Source organism: Vanacampus margaritifer, chromosome 8 (assembly GCF_051991255.1).
Source record: "Vanacampus margaritifer isolate UIUO_Vmar chromosome 8, RoL_Vmar_1.0, whole genome shotgun sequence".
Taxonomy (NCBI): domain Eukaryota; kingdom Metazoa; phylum Chordata; class Actinopteri; order Syngnathiformes; family Syngnathidae; genus Vanacampus; species Vanacampus margaritifer.
The window spans coordinates 14,841,866-14,865,492 of record NC_135439.1 but is presented as its reverse complement, the minus strand read 5'-3'; the positions used below and the strand labels follow the sequence as shown (position 1 = coordinate 14,865,492).

The following is a 23,627-nucleotide window of genomic DNA, read 5'->3' as shown; positions in this document are numbered from 1 at the left end:
ATTCAATGAAAATGAGATCATGTCATGCGTTTGTAATGGAAGTCATAAAAGGATGATATTGCAAGTCTATTTTGGTTTTAACGGCTCTAACGTGTGCCATACTTCGAATGCTGTACAGTGTTGTGGGAAAATGTCAATAACCTCACCAACCAACCATAAAATACAATAAAAACAGCTCCTTTAGGCTAAAGTTGTATAAAGTATTTATTGTGTAATAGCAAGGGCCTGACTGTCTTAAACTTAAATGGAATGGAACCCTAATAAATGACATTGTTAGCAATTTCATCCATCAATACATCCATTCCTTTGCTCTTCTGCTTATCTTCACGAGGGTCGAGCTGGAGCCTTTCCCAGCAGTCTGGGCATGAGGCAGTTGGTACTGGTCTTCAGCCAATTACACATAAACAGATAATTGAGATAAACATTCCCTCACATTCACATATGGTGAATTTAGAGTAATCAATTAACCTAATTTGAGTTCTTTTGGAATGTCAGAGAAAGCCAGTAGGCCTTCTATACCTGGAAAACATACATGCAGGAAGGGCAGGAGCTGAGATTTGAACCCAGTACAACTATTAAACAAGCAGACATGTTATAATTATTCCATTGTCTAACACTTTGATAAACAGTAGCCTACTCCTCAAAGGAGGCAGGGCCAGCGAGGGTGAGGCGGTGGTGGAAGGGTCCTTTTAATTATTTTTTATTTTTTTACCTCACTAGAATCTTGTGCAATTGCACATCCATTACAGTAGTTGGCAGTGGCACTTTCATTGTCAGAGAATACGCAAGGAGTATTAGCAGACTTACAAAAGGCATAGGGCCTACTTATTTTGTTTATTTATCTTTATAGACAAATTATACTATTTATAGTCGTAGCGTAGAGTTGGGGGTGGGGGACAATAAATGTTTTCTTCTTCCTTGTAACAAAAAAAATATTGAGAAGGACTGATATACAAGCTACAGCCATTCTAAAATGGCTGCTATGGAAAATTTTGTCACAGCAGGGGTGGCACAAAAGTAGACTATAGCTACAATCGGTTTTATTGTTGCACATGCAAGCCAATTCATCAAGCAACAAGTTAGGAAAAAGATATGTATCAATATAAAACACTTTATTTCCATAAATCTTCTGCAAGCGCTTCTATTTTCAGGGGCAACCCTGCATGTTTTTTTTATTTCAGGCCCGGATGTGCTGACCAGTCGGTCATCGCGCTACGTCCAAAATAAATAAATAAATAAATAAAGTTAATGAAATAAATGAAATAAGCATAGATAATTGATAATAACTTTGACTTTAAATAAATAACGTTTAAGCTGTATTTCGCCGATAGATGTCAGCAAAGCGGCACTGCATCCTGAGTGAGGCAACTGTACTCTCGCGATACTTGCCGTCTTTCGTGACGAAAGTTTCGTCATTCCATGATGGCTGAAGATCCTGGCGGGGCTATTTTCAATATCTCTCTCATTCTTTTTTCTTTTTCTCTGTTCCAGCTTGCCATAGAGCCATGGCTGGATTCACAGCCACGTTAAGCGTCCACAGAACATTAGTATCGACATGCCCAAGAAAGGGAACAGAAAACGGCTGAAATTTAGGGCTGGGGACGTTTGCTCGGAATCAGGTAGGTCTTTTCCATTATAGCCAACAAGCTGGCTCGACCTCTGCCTCAACTGTGTTTCAGAAATAATGATGGGCTTGTTTACTTCAATACATCCGAATATTAGGTTATCCTGACAAGTTATGCACAATTTTCAGTGTGTGCATTGCATCGATACTAACGTGAGTTGTTGTTTTTGAAAGTTGGACAAATAGCATGGTGTAAGAGTCATACATGCCTGTAAGTTCTAACAGTATCAGTCGGTGATTATCAGTTATATACACTTTATTATTTATAAATTAAAGTTACCATTCTCTCTTCAATACAGGATTAGAGCATTAGTGGCTCACAGGTGAACTATAACCAAGAGGTCTTGTGCATGTTATCTTAAAGAAATATGCGGCATGACTATGCATTTTTTGTTGTTGTGCCTCCTCAGTGACTGTGGCTGATTATGCTGACGCTGATCCGGCCGTTGTGAAGTCTGGTAGGGTGAAAAAGGCTGTTGCAAATGCAGTCGAAAAAGAAGGTAATTATACACTAACTGATGCACACATTTTTTCCAAACTTTTGCATCTGAACTGATAAGTTTAAGCACTTTATCATTCAGTGAAATTACTGTGTGGGCTGGAAGCATCTCATGGTACTGTAGAAGAAGTCCTTTCGTCTGCTGGTACCATCAAAATAGATAGCTTGGACAACAGTGATGACCCAGACGCAGAGGAAGATGATGACAGTGAAACTAAAGTGATCCATAAGAAGAAGAGCAAAAGGAGAAAGGGTATGATATTACTGTGTGGGGGAAGAAAAAGTGAGAAGCAGGTTTGTTTTATTCACGCAGTTTGTGTACTTCCAGAGAGCAGTGATGGGCACGAGTATCCAGTAGACATCTGGCTTGTGCTTTCCTCCTATATTCGACCTGAAGACGTATGCAGATTCTCACTAATCTGTAGGAATGCATGGATGGTCACATGCACTGCAGTTTTTTGGACCAGGCTATACAGAAGGTGTGCTAGTTTAATCCCATCGACTTTATAGCGCACATTCACCTTTTGAAGTCTCTGATTGTTATTTTTTTAAATGATTAGATTGCATTTAGGTTGATCAAATTATCTGGCAGTGTTTCCAGAGTATCAGATGTGTAGCGTTGGGGCTCAAGTATAACATACCTGATATCCACCCTCCTATAATTTATTTCATTTAAAGACATTACCGGATGGATGTTGACCTGCCATTTCGTCTCCAGCCTGATTGCATTGGCAGAATGTGCAGTCTCAGGGCCCGTGTGATTCGCTCCCTCTTCCATTTGTACGAACCGTTCAGCTCACGTGTGTCCAAAATTCCAGCCCTGCCGGAATCTACACCTACAACTTTGCTCAATTCTAAGGTAAATTACCATGTCAGTTTGCTCTCAGGCAGTATTAAGATTTTTTTTCTGCTAATTTTTACTATTTCTGTTTATAGTTTGATTGGTTGTTTTTTACTAGATTGAATTGATGTACAGTAGAAAGTGGACCCCCATCCTTGGCAGAATGCTGGTCAACCTCTTATTTGTTAGGATTGTAAAACATTTTTAATGATAGGAAATCATGGAAATTAAAATAATTCGTCAAAAACGGATTCTTAAATTGTTGCCATCGTAAACCATTTAATATTGTTAGCTCTCTACAATTGTATAAAAAGAAGTTAACTACAGTTAATAATATGACAAGCATTTATTAATGATAGAAATAATATATTGTCAGTTGTCATCATATTGTATTAACTGTAGCAGGTGTAACAGGACAGATTAACCCCCTTGACGCTTTAACCCGGGGGTTAAAGTGTCCTAGGACATATTATACCCCTCTAGGCCAAATTACCCCCTCTACCCCCAAAACCATAACCCTTCCTTTATAGATACAATAGACAAATAACACACCTGTAGAACGTCTAGAGTGGTGTAGAAAAAAAAGTATTTTTTTTGGGGGGGGGGGGGCAGATAATTAATTGCTGAATATTTGGGGGGTATAATCTATCCTAGGACCCTTTAACTCCCGGGGATTAATCTGTTTGAGGTTGCTTTAACCCCCGGGTTAGGGTCATGAACCTTTAATCACATTGTTACATTTCAATTTGTATGGTTCGAGTCATATTTCTCCTTGTTGCCATCACTGGCTCAGGGACTAGCTGAGCTGAAGTTGAGGTCTCGCAAGACAAGGTGTATCCCTGACAATTTTTTTTTAATTATTTTTTTTAATTATTCTACTTAAGACACTTTCATCTTTACAGTTTCCACTGTGGAAGGGACAGCAACGTTTAGCATCTACAGTATCTCATTGGAGTGAATATTTGTTTTTGTTATCATCTGCAGTGTTTATTGTTCTGGGTAAAAAAGGTGACCGGGACTCGACCAGAAGCATTGTGGGAGTTCAACTTCAAGTTTTTAAAACAGGTAATGAGCTTTGTCTAAAAACATCTACACCGATGCTCAACAGTAGTTAATCATCATTGTTGCTCCCTAGCAGGGAAACACTAAGAACGGCCGTGCAAAGCCCTTGCACGAGCCTAAACAGTATGAAGACGTCCACCGAAATTCGGACTCGGACTGTTACATGCTTCAAGTATCAACGTTCAACTTCATCTTCACCCCTGTGGTCATGGGCATGACACTTAACCTGGTTTGTCTGATAATCTCTCTTACCGAAATGTTTCGATTTTGCTGTTGCCATTACAAAAGCTACTAAAACCTCTAACGCGACATTTATTGCTGTTGTTGTAGTTCACAATCAACGTCAGCACAGACATGCGCCATCACCGCGTTCGTCTCGTGTTCCAGGACTCGCCGATCCAGAGAGGGAGGAAAAGAGGCGATCATGGCGGGACGCAGGTTTTGCTGGATCCTGTACACAGTGTGAAGCTTGTGGACTGGTGGCATCCACAGTACCCTTTGTCACAGTAAACATAAAAGGCTTGCTCTGTTACTACAGCAGAATCCCGACTATTATCTTGCTGCTCACCCAAGAGGAATTTGTTCGAACCTCATGACTACACGCACTGACCATTCATCTGTAAATAAAAATGGCCTCCCAAAACTCACTTCAAATCGAAGAATAATTGTTGGTTAGTGTAGAAGACCACAACACATAACTTAAGATAGTACCACCCTCCAGTATCGGCTTTAACCAGTAGCATTTTGTTGTTTGTTAAATGTTTCACTGTATGGTTCTTGGCTGAAAACTTAATGTGGCAATTAAATTATGTCAATTTTTATTTTTGTAATAGATGTAACTCGCTACAATTTGAGGATCATTGCATTTCTTATGTATGGGTACTTGGCTACCACTCATGTTTTGCACTTCAGAAGTTACTCACATTCAAAACAATGTTGATTGAATTAGTATTTCCTTTCCAGCCACATGTATTGATTGGTTTTATCTGTCCAACCATATTTTAGTTCTTAGGTTATTTAATTCGAGACATGCTCATAATGTATGATGTGATGTGGCCGGTGAGAGTATTTATGTCTGATATCTTGATCTTGGAGACACAAACAAACTTGGAGTGTTAACTTTGTCTCTTCCTTCCACCTCTGTAATCCTCTTGTGTTTAGCGTATTGAATGTTGAATTATACATATCACATACTTGATCATAATGTGCACTGGAGGGAAGGCGCTACCTCAGAAAAATGATTCAATCTGAATTATTCTGCAGCTTTAAAAAAACAAACAAAAAAAACATGGTGTCTCTTCATCTGATAATGCTCAGTGTAGACTTGTAGAGACAAAATTTGGTAGTAGATGACAGTTGAGTGTTTTAGTTGGGATCAACTATTTCCCCCCCTAATTATTAATTATCTTGAAATTAATAAAAAGGAAAATGCCCCATTTTGATTGCCATGCTGATTTTTAATACAATATTTTGTTTGGAAACAGGACTGCATTGTACAGTATTTTCTTCCCTCTTGTGGTAACACGTGGTACTGTAAGCACATCTGATTTCTCTGACATTTTGCATTTAGGCATAACTAATTGTTTCAGTACAGTGTGTGCTTTACACATTAGGTACAGCGCAGTCTGGTGTAAAAACATAAAACTTTTGCCAAAAAGCCTCCCATTCATGAGCATTGAGTCTGTATAATTGTAGGCATAAATGGTGGCACATATAACACTCTAAAGTGAAAAATTTGAGGTTGTCTATGTTTTTTGAAACTACATACTGTATAAATGAAATGTGCATGTACATATTTATACTATTACACACACTTGTATTGTCAGGGTGACCCCAAAATTTTGTGTCTATAAAATGACCACTAAGACTTTTCATAAACCAATTCAAGCTGATATAAGTCATGGTTGGAGTCCAACATGGTACTGTCCACTGTTACAAAAGCTTTGAGGGGAATCTTATTATTTATCCTATCAAGGCTCATAGTAGTTATTATGAAGTCCTATAGAAGAATATAATATATACTAAGTTATGATTATATAACACTGGAAGCACTTAAGCTAAATATAAACCAATTTGTCTCTGTTTTTGGTCTAGCTGGTTGACCTGTTCCCTCGTTTCGTAGACAACAATTCTTTCGTCACTGTCTAATAATAGTCATTTCCGGCTGCTTTTCGGCGAGAACTACATTACCCAGAAGCCCGCAAGAACGATGCCATTGGTGACGGCACAGGTGACAGTAGGCGCGCGCAGAGGCCACCAAAGCTCGACGGTCAAAACATTGCACGCTGCGTAGCAACATGTGGAAGTGGCGAGATATATAATCTTTCCGGGGCGCCGTTAATTTGACAAAACGCAGCAGGGTTTTTTGTGTGTGTGTGTGTGGTTGAAGTTGTTTCTGTTTCCTTTCTGTGGAGTGCACCAGAGAAGTTGTCGCCAAGCTACTCTTAACTGCGTTCTTTCTGTCTGACCTTCAGTGCTGGTAAGTGTGACATTTCACCAACACTTCACTTTTAAAACAACACCGACACCAGCGTCAAAACGTATTTTATGTACATTTGTGTGCGTCTTTATTTTTTATTTTATTTTTTATGTGGTTTGCGTTTGCATTTCGGTGTTGTATTTGCATAGAAAAGACAGACACGTTCAATAACTTTAAGATGCTCTGATCAGTATCGTACATTTCATAAAACTATTTATAATATATTTTTAAAATGTAATACTCTGTTATTGTCAACATAGTATATAAAAAAAAAAGTTGAAATGTCATTTTGACTCTGCTCTTAAAGATTTTTTTTTTTTTTTGTGATTTGAAAATGCACTACTTGCCCTCCTCTCTCATTGAGAGTCAGCCGCTTGCCATTTCTGAGCTGAAGCCAGCCCAGTATCAGTAACAACACCTAAGCCTCGGGCTGTGTTGCTATGTATAAGCTGTGACTACATAAACTATATTGCCTACTCAAGTACTTGCAACTTACGGTAAGTTGTGCACGGTGCCATTGGGTCTCCTCTTTGCCCTCAGACTTTAATCATGAACCATGTGTTTATTATTAATGGACATACAGTTTGTCATGCTGGTTGCTATCACTATACAAAAATGAAATGTGATACATTTGTGGTGTGATTTAAATAGCAAGTGAGTGTTTTCATTCACATGAAATGTGATTATTATTATTTTAAATCAATGAATAAGGATCGTTTATATTTCTTATGCATTCCCGTATTGCTCATAAATGGTGTAACTTTCATCCCTCCTTCAACAGTTCATGTGTGCTGACATTAGACCATGCTCCGTAACTGTGAAAATCAAAGCCATTCTCGACTCTTGAGAACATGGTATATGGTTTAAATGGCATCGTGGAAATGTCATTTTTGCTCTTTCCTTCTGCGGTTTCCAAGAACAATGACATCATGGATTTCTCCCGTATAGTTTAAAACTAGAACAAAAGTCTTATTACAGATTTGACAATGAGGATTTAGATTGTTACACTGAAATGGTGGATGGATGAGCGCAGTAAGAATATCCTGTCTATAAATAAATATGTAGTAAGTAAATCTGTATTTACAGTAAGTTGTGTTTTTCGGGACGTTTCAGTTGACCACTGCGGCATTGTTGTGTTTTTTGGTGACTTATGCATTGTCTGTAATGCTTTGTGGCAAAAGATCAAATGCGAAACTTAGATTTTAAAACTTCCGTCTGTTGTTTACTGAAGGCCTGCGGGCAAAAGTTGCCAATGCGCTTGCACAAGAGCTGGTTCAGCTCTGCTCAGAACAATTATGCCCCAGGGAACATCAATTTAATTCAGACGTGCCCATATTGCGCTTCTGTTCATAATGCTTTGTTTAAAAAGGGGAGGGGGATCAAATCTTCTCAAAATATCATATGCCTCTGTCACTTTTTCACATAATTAGTGGTTTCTCTTGTTTTGTAGGAATTCTATCCATTAGACCAGCTTAAAACTAAATTCATATTAGGTACTAAATTACTGTAATTCCTCAAACAGTGACCTTTGCTGTTATATACACCATTTTTTATTTAATATATGTGTTGTCCTCTTAAATAAACAAGAGGTGTCACAGTTAATCTATTAATCAAAACTAATCGATCGTCATAATTGACAACCGTTTTGATAATTAATTAATCGTTTAGAGTCAAAAAAAATTGTCCAAATCTTCTGATATCACCCTCTCTTGTAGCTCTTCATGAAAGCAGAATGATTAAGGGTGTTTTAAAAAATTGTTTCGGCGATATATCACGATATTACCGTGCACAATTCTCGTATCGATTCAATATGCGGCCAAATCGATTTTTAAACATCAATTTTTGATGGAAATATTCAACATAACATCTTACTTGAGGTTAGCTTTTAAACCAAGAGTGCCATCTAGAGGAGCAAAACAATATCACAGGTGCTTCATTTGTCTGTCTGTCTGTCTGTCTGGTTAGCTGTTTAGCTAGCTAGCTAGCTGGCCCATTTAAATCAAGAATGCCATCTAGAGGAGTCAAACAATACCACAAGTGTTTCATGAAGCTTCATTTGTTTATCACTACTGATTAGTATTTTCAATAAAAAAAATCGCAATAATTGACTTATAGATTCGTATCATGATTAATCGAATTGTGATACGGATCAAATCGCCAGGTACGAGGCAATTCACACCCCTAAGAATGATTATTTTTGTATTTCATCAAAATAAGACTAGACTAACTTTTTTCACTTCCAATATGATACCGACATAGCAGCCTAGAGTACTGTCCGATACCGATATCAGTCCGGTATAATATCAGCAGGAATGGTGCATACTTTTATTTTTTAGTATGAAATGTTAGAAGATTAAGTGATACTATTCAAACAAAGAACAATAGTCATCAACAGTAGGTATGAGAAACTGAATGACCCACTTATTCCAAACATGTGAGTTACATAAATATCACCTCAAACATAAGAATGTACTGCACTTGAATAAAATAAATACAAACTAAATTAAAGGACACTGAGAAATAACTCTGGAAAAGTCAATAAAAACAAATTATACTCTGCGAAATGCAAAATAAGTAACAATTCAAAATATAATAATTATTTATCATATCTTGAATATCTTAGTAGTTATTTACTTGGTTTTGTTTAATCATAAATAATACCACCTAAACAAAAAAATCTGTTAATAAGCATTAATTGAAAAAAATAATAATTTTGCAATGAAAGAAGTATTTGATCAATCGATGGCATGATTAATGAATACAATAAGCGATTCTATAATTATTTTATCTTTATCACCCCAATTCCAGGTGGTAGATGCTTTTAGGGAAAAAGTCTGTTTGTCGTTTGCTGTATGCCTGCAGCTCCTTGCTGAGGGCAACGGGTCAAACAGCTAACTGCCGGGCTGACCCTTGTCCTTGACGATGATGTTTGCTTGGCTGAGGGAGCGTAAATGTCCATCAACGGGTGCAGCCGATGATCTGCGCTGCAGTGCCTTTACATAAATAGCTCAGGACAATGTCGCCAGTAAATTCACTAAATACAGTATGGAATTATTATTACGTCATTATTTACTCCAATTGTGTTGGATCCCAAAGAGCACATGGAGGAGGGTTGGTTAAAAAATTGGGCTGTTTTTCATTTTGCTATTTTATCAGAGTAACGGTCCTCAAAACACCGAGCCGTGGACCGACATCGGTCCCTGGGCCATACAAAGACACAGAAGAAGGTAATTATTTAGTAGAGTCTGAAAGAAGTTACTTTTGAAAATTAGGTGCCTCTGTACAGCTTGTCTCGATACAATAGTAGCAAAATAAATTGAGTGGAGTGGAATGGAAAAATGAGTAACAAAAAAAAAAGACTTTGGAAAGGAGAAAAAGCCAAATGATGTGACGGAAGACAAAAAACCTAAAACTTCCATCAACACTCCCACTTAAAATTTGAGTTAAACTTTTTTTCTCACGCACCAAGCCTGCACTTGTTTAGACTAATCAAACCAAACTGGGTTGAAAAAGAAACAAATATATTGGTTAATAAAATACACAGCAAATTTGAATAGATACTAATAGATAGAGCAATCCTGCTTGTCTGCTTCGATCACATTTAGGCAGGCGTGTCTATCAGGGTCAAAAGCTTGAGCGAGGACGAATTACTTTGCAACTGTTCTGCACTAGGGAAATAAACCAAGGAAAGAAAAAAAGAACACTTTTGTGAGGCATTTGTGTACATTATTGGATCAATAATCTGTCTGTGGATCGTTTTCTAACATTTGTACAAATAAATACCTGGCTGATTATTTGAGCAAATATGATATGAAGATTTGAGTTTTTAATTTCTTTGACTATTTTTGGTCAGTCGGAGAAATGTCCCTAATACATTACCTTGAGATACGAACAATTTTTCGAAATATGAGATATCATTCGGCCAATTTTGTGCTTTGACTTGTGAGTGCAAACGTGAGATAATTGCTGTATTAGTGGCAGTGAACTCAATTCAGCTCATTTCTCAATAAGCAGCAGTTTAGCAAATATTGAGCAAGTCATCAAAAAAGATGCTTCAAGCTATTTAATGGCACTCCCAGCTGAAGTTTACTGTCGAATAAATATAAAACAAAGTTTTAAAATTACCACATAGCTATGACTTTAGAAAAGCCCACTTAGCTTAATGCTAACAAACAATGCTAAAGGCCATTGGTATGCTAACATCTTGCGTTGGTTGGGCATGGTTTTAGTGCTATCTAAACTTTGATTTCATAAAGTACAATATCACAGAGTCATTTTCATTTAAAAACACATTTTATTTATTTATTTAATAATGGGTAGGGGGGAGGTTGGCTGGAACAGATAAATGGATTTTCGTTTCAATGTAGAAAAATTATTTGAGATAGTGTTTTGTTTTACAACTGTGATCATATATATATATATATATATATATATATAGATATATATATATATAGATATAGAGTTTGTGTAGAAACATGTCGATTTATCCGACTTGGTTGACTTTTTTCCCCAGCCCAGATGTAATTCTCACACCAGTCCGTGGCCCGGTACGGGTCTGCAGGGCACGAGGTGTGCACCCCTCCTTCCCCACCCTGTCGACTAATGCTTGATGGTTTATATCTTGGAGAAAAGCATAGCCTACATGTCCGTTATTAACTCATTCACTGCCACTGACGGCTATAGACGTCAAAAATTCATTTGAACTATTTATATTAATTTAACATTTTTTCCTACTTTTGTTAACAAGAGTATGAAAACCTAGACATTTTTTTTATTATCTTTTTTGGTGTTGGAAAAAAAAAGAAAAGATTATAAAAAATTAGGGCGTCAGGTGATTAATTTTTTAAAAAATGTAATTAATCGCATGATTTCAATAGTTAACTCACGATTAATCACAAATTTTCTATCTGTTCTAAATGTACAATACATTTTTTTCTAGGTTTTCATACTCTTGTTAACAAAAGTGGGAAAAATGTTAAACTAATAGAAATAGTTCAAATGAATTTTTGACGTCTACAGCCGTCAATGGCAGTGAATGTCCTTTGAATGTTGCGACAGCATAGAATGACCGTCAGCACCCGTCAACGGATGGTTGCCAGGGCAGAAAAAGTATAAATGATGCCGACCCTACTGTGTCATTGTCAGGCGTTGGGTCATAGTGTGACACATGTAAACAGTGTACAAACGAGGGCAAGCATGTGCGCAATGCATGTGGAAAAGTGTGCTCGCGTGAGTGGTCATATTTCAGCCTCATTGGGCTTGTGTTTGCCTGTAAGTGTTGGTGATGGGGCTAATTTTCCTCAAGTAAACAGAAGCATCCATGCAAACACACAGAGGCCCGCTTGGTCCCATGTACTCTAGTGTGAAAGAGCATCAGGTGTGCGTAAATACAAGTTCACCCGCCATATGGATAGGGACTGTTTTTTTTTTTTTCTCGCTTCGTGACAAGGCGAGGAAGCATCTTGCGTGATTTACTGGATTCGACTTGAACAAAAAACAGTGAGTATGTCACGAAACGGTGCTTCTTAGAAACCGGCGGAATGACAGCTCGGCATGTGATATTTGACAAGACGACCCATGATCTAGCAGAGGTGAGTGTGGGTGGGATATTTCGGGCATGTGCTGAATGTGTGACTCCACTTCCCCATCTTAGCTCATTTCTACTGTCTCATATCCTCTTTTGACTTGCAGACTGTAGCCTCTGCCTTACACAACTTGTTTTTTGGCGAGAGAAGACGGGGTCTGACTTGCAGTGATTTGATATGTGTTTGTAGCTCTCTTTAATTTATTCATTTAATTTAAGGCCCACAATTATTCGAGAATTGTACTTCTACTTATATTGAATGTCGTTTTCTCTGAATTACATTTTTGCTACCCTGCCAATCTTTAGTTTCCTAAAACAGGCGTAAAGGCTGTTATTTTAAATTTTGACTAACGGTGGTAGAACATTCAAAGAAAGTCGCTTCTTTCCCCGCATACAGCAGAATCAGCTCTTTTTGAAATGGCCCACCGATGATTCATGGGCGTGTGTCGCTAGGTCAGGAAATACTTGGATTTCACTTGTCATATCATGTGACCCAGACATTTCTGAGATGACTGGCCGATGTTCTTTTAATTGCAGAAAGAGACACACTTTTCAAGACTTTCTATCTGTGATGAGCACACACACAGATTTTTCAAAGTTTTTTGTTTCAAGAGGCAAACACTGTCTTTATATTAAGTGGATATTAGCTCTCAACACATTTAGGAACAAAGCAGCAAAGAGTGAATGGCATTCATTTTGTGTGAGCTTTATCTGCCAAGTGATCTGAAAAATGCCTCCCATTCCATTTGGCCGTCACGGTGACTCTCAGCCATGCAGAGAGAAATGCTGCAGGGTGGCTTTCGCAGGTTCTTGCACATGGTCTCTATCTGACACAGGATCATTCGCAGTTCTCCATTTGTTTACATAGCGTTAATCATGGACACTGGATACGTTCTGAATGGAAATAATTTGTTTTTTTTGACAGTAAACGTAATGAGGTTTGGCTAATTTCTAATTAAAGCCAGTTCTTGTTTGTGCTCTTATTTATTTATTTTTTACCTGCAATTTCCTTAAAACATCCTTGAAACCATAATCGGTAAATTTGGTTAATATCATAACAGTTCACAGTTAACGCATCATTAAATCCTGATGTTGTGGGTGAAATTGCCCAGGGCAAAAATGGGAGAAACCCATTTAAACTGTACTTGAGCCTAGGGCTGCTCGATTATGAAGAACATATTAATCACGATTATTTTGGTAATAATCGAAATCACGATGAGGATCATCATTTATTTTTTGGTATCCAAAACAAGAAAATCTTTACACTTAAAAAATATTAATTAAGACAAATACAATTCCAAAACACTATTATTATGCAAGTTCTTTTGGACGGATAAAAAAATTATTAAGTTGATTATTTTTTAAATTTAAAAAAGGTGCAAACAACTCAAAATGAGTATCAATAATCCTTTTATTATGCTGATTTTGTAATTGTGCAGTACTAATAATGGCAATTGTAATTTAAAAATAAATAATAATAAATAAATAAATAAAAATATAAAATTTTGTTCAATTGCGCAGCCTTACTTGAGCCTTGCAAGTGCTAATTTACCAAATAGCTGAGACTCACTCAAACTTCATTCATAAAAAAATCATTTAAAAAATGGGGATTGTTGTACTCACCAGCTTTTTTGATTCAGTTACTGGTTCGGTCATTAGGGGCTTTTCCACCACCGGAACTTTTGGAGAACTTTTCAATTTACCTTGGTAAAATTCGGTTTGCGCGATCTTCCACCAACATCATTTTCCGGGGTGATTAAATTCTCCAGGGGGCATCCGAGTACTATCTCAGCAGCAGGGTCTTGCTGAGCCAGGCTGGAACTTTGAGGGGCCGGGCTGCACTGACCAAGGCTGATTGGTTGGTCAAATTTGAGGGTGTGTTGTTTTTACATCGTCCTTGTGTTCCTTGTGGAACTTTTACAACCAAGAACTCCCTTTTCACAGAACTCAAAGATCCTGGGCTTGTTGGTGGAAAAGCAGCTATTGTTTTCCAAAGTAAAAACAGATGCTTGCAAATATCGTACATTGATTAAACACAAAATGTAATCAATCTGCTTTTGTGAAGGATGACAGAAATTAGTGAATAATTATTGTTGAGATGCAACCCCCTCCAAAAAACAAAAACAAACAATGGCTCCAAACAATTCGATTATTAAAATAGATGTTGATTAATTTGCTAATCGGTTATTTGTCTATTTAATTGATTAATTTGGACACCTATCTAATCCTACTATGTGATTTCTAAGGTTTTATTTTTCACATTCTGTCTATCACAGTTGAAGTGTACCTGTGATGAAAATTACAGACCCCCGTCATCATTTTAAGTGGAAGAACTTAACTTACAATTTATGTGTACTGTGTAGTATATATACATGTATGTGTGTGTGTGTTGGAGCCATTGTCAAAAAAGTCCAAGATTGTCTTGGTCAGTGATGAGTTCTCTGCCTCCACTTTCTTTTTAGGATTGGCTGGTATTGACAGGAATGCAGGTTTCCCAGCCAATAAAATGAGGGCCTGGAGGGGTCCTGCCCCAAGACCAAAATAACCCTGTAAATACACTGCAGGCACTATGAGAACTGGAGCTGGCCCAGCTGATGAATGCTTTGTGTACAAACAAGGCATGTTTGTCAGCCGTGTACTGCTGAACCATGCAGGCCTATAAATGTTGGTCTTTGTTGTGATAGGCGCCAACCTCTGGTGGAGGGGCACTTTGATACCAATCTTCGTGTGTATTCATGGACACAAAATACTGTAGGCAGGTTACATAGTTTTGTTGTAAAAAATTTTTAACATGACACTCAGCTAACCAATAGGCATCCTGTATAGATGTTTGCGGCTGGTGATGATTTCTTAAAATATATTTTCATCGGATTGAGTCAAATTTTCTTTTTTCTTTTACTATTTTTAACTTTTAATTTATTTTAGTGTCAAGCAGTGTTCTTTTGTCACTCACCAAGATACCAATTTACCACAAGCATATTCCCCTCTGGCAAATAGTCAACCATTCAGATTAAGATTGGGTTACAGTTACTGTGCTGTCTGACAGAGGTGGCAAATCCAAGACCAGAAAGTAAAAACACTGCCACAGTTTTGCTTTAGCCCCAGGTGCTAGCTAGCTAGCTCCCTAGCTAGTTCCCATGGTACTCGTTTACCCGCTAGGGAGCCCCTGATGCTAGCTAGCTAGCTAGCTAGCATCAGGGGCTAAAGCCAAACTGTGGCAGGGTTTTTACTTTCAGGTGCTAGCTAGCTAGCTCCCATGGTGCTCGTTTACCTGCCAGAGAGCTAGCTAGCTAGCTAACATCAGGGGCTAAAGCCAAACTGTGGCAGGGTTTTTACTTTCTGGACCTAGATTTGTCACCTCTGCTTGCAGAGCTCTCTAATGTTATCACTTATAGCCACTTAAAATGACATTTTCTCCATTAAATGTTGCCTGATTATCTTATAAGTCACTGCAATAGACAAATTAAGTTTCTTAAAGCTAATACCACTAAAACACGTTTTTGACTTTAACACATGATGGAATGTTAACAATTCTTAATTTTAGGCTTTCTGGGAGCTCTTTTGTATGTGGCATGATGGCCATCGTGTAATGCTTCCTTGGGATCGCAAACTCAAAACAAGTGTGTGTGTGTGTGTACTTTTAATAGGGCAGGGTTGCTTTAACCAACACCTTCAGTCTCGCCACATTGATTGGATTGGCTCGACTAATTCCAATACATTTTTACCCTTGTGGTTCTTATAATTTTCCCACCCTTTGCTGTGAATGTTTAAATGGTGTGTCCAATTAAAAAACATATTTGTATGGCAGTCATTAAATCAGACTCTAGCCCAGGGATGGCGCTACATCGGGGACTAATGGGGGCTATAGCCCCATCAGATATTTGTGTAGCCCCAGCTAAGCACCTCTAGCATTGTATTTGTTATTCTAATATATATTTATAAATCATTTTAGCAGACCCCCTATGTTTTGGTAAAGCTGTGCGTGTCTTATATGTGGTGTGTGCATATATCGGGTGCGCACAAGTAATGGGGCTGAAGTTTCCGCAGAAGATGAAAAAAAAAACAGTGGGGATGAATTCTCTAGACAAGGTTCCTCTTGTTATTCCTGTTGACTCCGGCTATCAGACTAATATAGGGGAATAGTAAGAGTGGGAGGGGGAAACTGAGCGAGGAAGATGATGAATAGTGACTGTAACTCCGCCAGTTGAAGGAGGGGTGGCAACACAACCATTCAACTTTGCTTTTGCGAGCGAGAGTTTGTGAAGCTCGGCAAGCAAAATGATGGCACGTGGAGGAGCAGCGTTCACATGGATGTGTTAATTCGGAGCTAGTTGGACACTTGCCGGTAAGAATTTGAGCTCCTACATTCTGCAGTTGGCAAGAAAGTTGATTTTGTGCTACTAGTGAAGTGACACGAAGGTAACTAGACAACAGAAACACGTTTAGAAACGACAATATGATCACCTGTCATTATTGCTTGCTATGTGGTGGTATATAATAATTGTGTTAGTAAGACTATGACTTGAATGTAACAGCCTCCTGAAAAGAATATATGTCGTTTGTTACACCCAAGTGCACAGCGTGTGGCAATAAGGTTTTTGCTACAACAGGTTGTATATCTCGTCATCTGAGTGTGACTACCTTTGCACAAAATGTTCGCAAAATAATTTGTGTCCAACCAGTTTGGTTAGACACAAGGAATGGTTGTTTTCATTTAATTTCAAATTAGACACGATTCTGTTAAAATCATACTCGCAGTCAAAAAAGAGAAAATCCCAACCGTACTTGTTTTAAAACATATATAGATAAGTTCCCCTATTGTTTTAGGGAAAAAAAGTATTAAAGCGATGGTTGTTGTCCTGTGTTGTCTATAGAGGAAGTTGCTTCAACTCTGACAAAAGTGGGAGTTGTGATAACTGAAGGGAAGAAAAGGGAAGTGATGCACTTTGCTTTGTTATGATGATCATCTTTGACTTTTCCTGTGCCTTAGTGAGAGCTAATGTTTACACATTCACTTGAGGTGGACTAAATATAGACATTTGTTTTGCATTGTGACATTATGATTTATTGATGTTGGCAGATTCGTGCTATTTAATTATGGTGGCCTACAGAATGCTGTTTAGCATAAATGCTCATCTGGATAATTTCATGCAAAAGTGTATGACTATTTGTTATGTTAGGCAGAGGGTTCAACTAGCTGCAGACACCATTTTGCAACACGTTCACATGTACACCAATCCACTTTTGCATTTAACTCCGACTATATCCGAAGAGCTTCATACTCTATTTGCCTTACCATATGTTCACCTTTAATGTAGATGCCCAGTACGAAACCATGGTCTGTTGATTTCATGCTTCCACTGTTAAGCGTCTTCAAGTGTTGTGCACCTGTTGCAGTATGTTCCCCATTTGAACATGTCACTCACCCATAATGCTTTTGCCAATCTATGCTCTTGCATCTGCGCTACTGGCTTTTCATTAAAGGGACAATGTGTAGAATTTTTCGATTTTTCAATGTTCGTTCATTAGAAAAAAGTATTAGTTTCAATAATATGCAAAGCAAATATGTTCTTTCACATCAACGTAATTTTAAAAATATATAATTGTAGGTCTAATAATCACTTTGTATATTACATAGGTCTATTAGTTCACCACTAGATGACACTCAATTCTTCCCACTGTCCATGTCACATCAATGGTGTTATTTATTTATTTTTAATTTTTTTTAACAAATTATTGACCAACCTATTGTTAAAATGGCTTGATCTCTTTTATGATGTAATGATAATAGTTGAACAAATATGGAGTTTTTGGCGTCTCCTGAAAAGTGACTATTTTGGAGGTACAAGGTTTCTGCCTAACACCAGCAATATGATTTTGCATCATTAATACAAATACATTAAAATGGTGAACAGCTACAAAATAATTTAATGTCAGAACCACTGCAATATTTTTTTAATGATCAGACTTGAAATTTCACATATTTGTATCTCTAGGCGACATGACTCAGTGGTAGAGTGGTTGTCTTGCAACCCTGAAGTTGAGGGTTTGATCCCGAATTGCCAGTTGCTGTGTCATCAGTAGGCGAACGAGTAATCAAAATGTAAGGTGGAAAAGCGCTATACAAATGAAGTACTATTTGAGTAAGGTATCCTGCAACTTAAGTATCGGAATTGGAAAATGTTGGGTTGATTGTAATATTTTGTTTTTTTCATATCAATTAAAAATCTTCACCACAGAGTTGCAACAACAGCAATAGCATTAATATAACACTAACAGTGAACAGTATACTGTATCTGGCAGGCCCAAGTTTTTTTTATGTTCTTTGAAGGGGGCGGTACTGTACCACAAAACTACTGATTCATACATTTACATTTTGTAACCAAGCATATTTTCTGTCCTTTTCTCTCTTTGTTCTTGTTTGGTCCCATCATCGCTCACCACCATCATCGCCGTCATCATTCTTCAGCTTCCAGCCATGTGATCATCATCAGCAGAAGCACAGCGCATTCCTGTTTGCAAACTTATTTTTCCTCTCTAACAAGGTAAATATGTCTGAATCATCAAATGTAGAATCACCATAAGGCTTCTTTGATTCTGCGCCTGCATGTTCGTTCCCAATGCTAATAATAATCGCCCAAACCTTTCATTTATTTATATTCCCCAAGACAATATTGGGAAGCGTGTGCAGTATGAACATGAGCTGTCTGTCTGTCTGTCTGTCTTCATGCAGAATGTTCGGTGTGTTCTTGTCACCAAGGGCTGTTTGTGTTTGTGAGGTCATATTTGCCGTGCCAGCCGAGTCACATAATCTTACCCAAACATAACCTAAAACTGAATACACTTTGTGTTCATGCTCATCGGCTCACTTCAAACCAAACACAGACACACACGCATGTGCACAACAGTAAGAGAAGACAAAATAATGCATGTTTCAAAAGAATGTTGCAACGTGTTCTTGAAAAGGAGAACAGAGAAAGCAAGCATGTTATTTTGGTCCTTGCTCATATTGTGATTGTGTGCACAGTGAGGCTGATTAATGTGTTTTTGGGACTTTCAACTTTTCTGAAACTACACGCCAATTATTATTCATGTATATTTTTACGCTCGTGTCTTATTTAGAGGGTCCACCTTTGTGTCTGTTCGTGTCTATACACTTTTTATCCCTTTGCCTTTGGCTGCTAAAAGCCCTTGGTTGGCATAGCACACGTCTAAAAATACACCCACATATTAACACCATATCTGCGAGCACAGGTGCCATGGCCCCACACTGCCCCCAAGTGTATGTCTATGCACATTTTCAAATATGGGAAAAAAAACTGTCCATGGTCTGCACACCTCTGTTGACATGCATGTTGGTGACTAATCTGCAGAGTTGACCCCTTAGCCCGGCTTCCTCCGTTCCGTGTCTTCCCACTGACACCCAGTGTTTGAAGTGCCGGGGCTTGTGACATCACAGCGGCGGACACACAATGGTCGTGCTGTCCCTGCACTGCGTCACAGATGCCTGCTTCCCCCGGTGGATGCTTGGCAATGGGAAGGCCAGTGTGGGATGTTCTATTGCCTGGTAGCCGTGTGTCACCATATGAGATCAGGAAGCGATAGCCCACTTTGTGTGTGTTACCATTTAGTCGGAGCTGGAAGCCACACACTAGTTACATAATTGTGTGTTTGACAGCTCATATAAGCCCGTGGGCTTCTTTTCCTTTCCTGCACAATTATTGATCCGGTTTTTCTGCTTCATTGTGCATATCAATAACAAACAAATAAACAGCAGGACTGCGGAATGTAAATGTCATCATGATATCAACTTTTAGGGGCAGTAAAGTTGTTAGAAGTTGCCATTGATTTACAACAATCTGGTACATATAATGCATATGAATGAAATGACAAAAATTCATTGGCATGTGTCAAATGACACAAAAATGAGTCAGTCCCCCACCAATTAACCTATTTAAATATGTTATAATGTGTTTATTACCCATCCATTTTCTTAACCGCTTGTCCTCACAAGGGTCGCAGGGGTTGGTGGAGCCTATCCCAGCTGGCTTCGGGCAGTAGGCGGGGTACACCCTGAACTGGTTGCCAGCCAATTGCAGGGTGTTTATTACCTCCATGCACAAAGTTCAAGGTTAGAGGTTAAGATTTGTTACTTGGTTTTGTCAGTTTATTGGCAGGATTAGCTCATAAAGGGTAAGACTAATTACAAACAAACATTGTGGAGAAAAAGAGATGAAATTTAAAGTCTGCATCATTAGATTTAAAGTAGGCAGGAAGTGGCAGGATGAGGACAATAAATCTTTAAAAAAATATATTTCAATCTCATCATGCCAACTTAAAATCCTCAATGCAGGAAATTGAATTTCACTACTGCCACATGTAGCCGAAAAAAGAAACTGCACACTCCCTTCTTCACATACACACTGCGCACATGACGTCACATCCGGAGACAGAGGGCGGGAAACTCAAACCCGAATCCAGTCTGACAACTATTGGCCAGAGGCTTGCAGGGAGTGCCCATTGTGAACAGCTAAGGTGTTAAGCTACTACTTGGAAGACGTTTGAGTTATTCATGGTCAAATAAAAAGGCTATTGTAAAGATATTTTTGGGCAAATTACTACTGATTTTAAATCTCATTTTACCTTTATATACGCCGTCATATATGGGAAAGAATTGCTGAACTAATTTATATATATATACAGGGTGTCCTCGAATTACGTCGTACGCGACCTCCGTCGTTTCCACTTTACTTAACTTTTTCGTTAATTTCCCACAGTATGATTACCGCCATTTTAAAGTTATTTAAAGTTGTGTTGTTGTTACCTCCAGCAACGGGCGTCCATCCATCAGGTTGGCTTACCATCAGTCGCATCACATTTCCGTGTTGCTAAGTTTCCATTAGCTCCTCTTTGCCGTCCGTCAGCAATGAATGTCCGTGCGGAAACACGAAATATTGGTTCCGGCATCTTCCGGCTCACGCAAATGTTTTTTTTTTTTAATTACGGTACAGAGTATACAAAGTGTTTTGATATAAATATCCACTTTAACGGTAAAACCCGACTTAAGTGGAAATTTGGGTTACATCGCCAGCGTAGGAACAGAACTCGTCCGCAACTCGAGGAGGACTCCCTTTATATATTAAAAAAATGTCTTGCAGCTAATTTCATAGCGAATGCGCTACTCCGTTTGTTGCGTAAATCTGACTTTAATAACACAGAAAGTCACTTTTCGTAATTTTAGGAGGAGCCTTGGGACAAATGAGTTTAAAAAACAACTCAAATAACTGCTCATTATCACCACACATATTTCGCCCATACTCTACAACGGCATATTAGCAAGAGAAAAATAGAAGACAAGACAAAATTTAAGTAATCAGGACAAGATTTCAAGTCTTTTTTTCTTTTTTCTTTTTTAATTCTTGTCCTGCCGACTTTAAATCTCATCTTGCGTTATTTAAAAAAAAAAAAAATTCTCGCTAGGTGACCCTAATACGCCATCGTGCATTGCCAATGATGGTACAGCAAAGTAGTGTGTTTACAAGTTTTCAGAGGTAGAAAATAGAATAAAAACGACATGTGGTAGGTATGTTTGCATGTTGTGGTATAATGCAAAAAAAAATAATTAACATAATCATAACTTTTCCATTTCCTGTTCTTTCCATTCCACATTTGACAAATAGGAATTCACTTAATTCCAATATCTGGACAAGGTATTAACCATTTTGGGCTTTGCTACGGTATGTGTGTGTTATTCAGAGACATTTAATAGTTTTGGGTTAGACATTTTTGCATCAGTTTGAACAAAACTCTCTCCAGAGTGTAAGTTGAACCAGTCAAAAAAGAAGAAAAAAAACACACACGAACGAGGCAATGAAAAGAATACCCATTAGCTGTACACCACACATTAGTTGCCATGACTACTGCTTCTTTTTCTGCTTTAATTTCTTCTTCTACTTTCTTTTGGTGGGTGGCGGATGCTTTTGGTGCATTACCACCACCTTGTAGCCACCGGGCATGATACACCAAAAGTATTTGTCAACCACCAAAGTCTACACAATTGGGGAACAAGGATTTTGTGTGCCTGTCCAAGCTCAAATTTTTATACATAAAAGTAAGTCGCAGGAGCAGCCAAACTATGAAAGAAAGTGTGAGTTTTATAGTGTTGTTTCTTTGTCTTCTAAGGGTCTTTGATATAGTTGAATGTGTTTGAATGTGAGTGTTTCAATTTGTCGTTCTGCATGGGTTTTTCTTTTTCATGTGGGCGATCCGACAGGCACAAAGCAGGCAGTGTATGCCCCCTCTGGTGCTGAAATGTACACTTTGGACAACAGGCAGCTTGAGCCTTTCTCAATAGGAGCTGCCATTCTTATTGTACCTCACGCACAATGACCTTTTCTCTGTCTTTGTCTCTTTCCCCTCTGTCTTTCCCCTCTTCGTGACCATGAACGTCCAATGTGTGAGTCTGGCTCTGATTGGTTGGTTTAGAACCTCATGTGACTGCGTCTGTGACTCTCAAAACAACACCGAGACAAGGAAAATGAAGTAGGAACCATCAGTCACTTCCCAGCACATCATTTGTTGACTCCAGCAGAGCTTAGTCATGCAGGGAAATGAACACATGTCATTGCAGAAGGGGAACTGGGACTCCCCACTGAATGTTTGTATCTGCATGTTGCAAGACTGTATGCGTGAGAGAAAACAGGAGGTGGTGCTGTAAAGAGGTCAGGGTGTTCCCCATTATCCCTTATTGCTCACATGACCGGAGTCAGCATGTTTTGTGATACTCGCTTTAGCACCCCAGTGCCCCCCGCCACCATCATCAATTTTTAGATGAGTTTTTATTGGTACTGTGAAGTCAAACTAAATGATACATTTTCCATCCATCCATTTATATTTTCTATAGCAGGAGGTGGGGTACATCCTGGACTGGACACCAGCCAACAGCAGGGCACATACTGTATCGACACACAAAAACATCACACTCACAAATCGCACCTATTTTAGAGTCTTCGTTTGACCAAACAAGCAAGTTTTTTTTTGAATTTGTCAGGAAGCTTGGATTACCTGTATAAACCCCACACAAGTACACGGAGAACGTGCAAGAGATGATATTTTAAACCCAGAAAGTCAGAACAGTGAGGCAGATGTGCTAAACACAATAACGCCGCACTGCTTAGGAAATTATTAATCATCCTGAAAAGAAGTTGAGGAAAAAAGGAAGCGAAACTTTCTACTTGGTTATGTCCTATGGCACGTGATTTGCCTTGGGGAATATTCAAGGTCGACTGGCACTTTTTCATAAATAGTGTAGATTTTAAATTTTGTTATATTTCTATATTATTAGTCTCATAGTGCCACTACCAGATCAAAAGGTATTCTGCAATATATATTTTTTTATAATTTTGCGACTACTTTCTTGTACTCTGCAGTCTTAAAATGTGGCCAAAATGGCCCCCAATTTTTTTTTTTTTTTCCGGAAAGCTCAGTATTGTTCATTCGATTTGACATCATCATTGCTCTCCTTTTTTTTCTTTTTTA

At 38.3% G+C, this 23,627-nt stretch overlaps 2 protein-coding genes across 7 annotated transcripts in view; both read left to right on the top strand.

Moving 5' to 3' along the window:
- The first annotated feature begins 1,388 nt into the window (after positions 1-1,388).
- tmem183a (transmembrane protein 183A) lies at positions 1,389-5,512 on the top strand. 2 transcript variants are annotated; one of them, XM_077574322.1, is made up of 8 exons: positions 1,389-1,619; positions 2,035-2,124; positions 2,206-2,376; positions 2,452-2,602; positions 2,802-2,982; positions 3,949-4,029; positions 4,103-4,255; positions 4,357-5,512. In XM_077574322.1, the coding sequence occupies exons 1-8, from the start codon at positions 1,556-1,558 to the stop codon at positions 4,534-4,536; spliced, it is 1,071 nt and encodes a 356-aa protein (XP_077430448.1). In that variant the 5' UTR covers positions 1,389-1,555; the 3' UTR covers positions 4,537-5,512. The 2 variants fall into 2 exon arrangements, with proteins under 2 accessions (XP_077430448.1, XP_077430447.1); XM_077574321.1 differs by having other exon boundaries at positions 1,390-1,619; positions 4,100-4,255.
- Positions 5,513-6,283: 771 nt separating this feature from the next.
- The window catches only part of tfeb (transcription factor EB), a 31,405-nt gene continuing 14,061 nt past the window's right edge, over positions 6,284-23,627 (top strand). For 4 of the 5 annotated variants that reach the window (XM_077573992.1, XM_077573990.1, XM_077573991.1 and 1 more), the window contains exons 1-2: positions 16,298-16,434; positions 18,559-18,634. The gene's annotated coding sequence lies outside the window, so the exon portion shown is untranslated. Of the gene's footprint in view, positions 6,506-16,297; positions 16,435-18,558; positions 18,635-23,627 lie in introns of those variants that run through there. The other variant, XM_077573989.1, reaches the window with a different exon arrangement.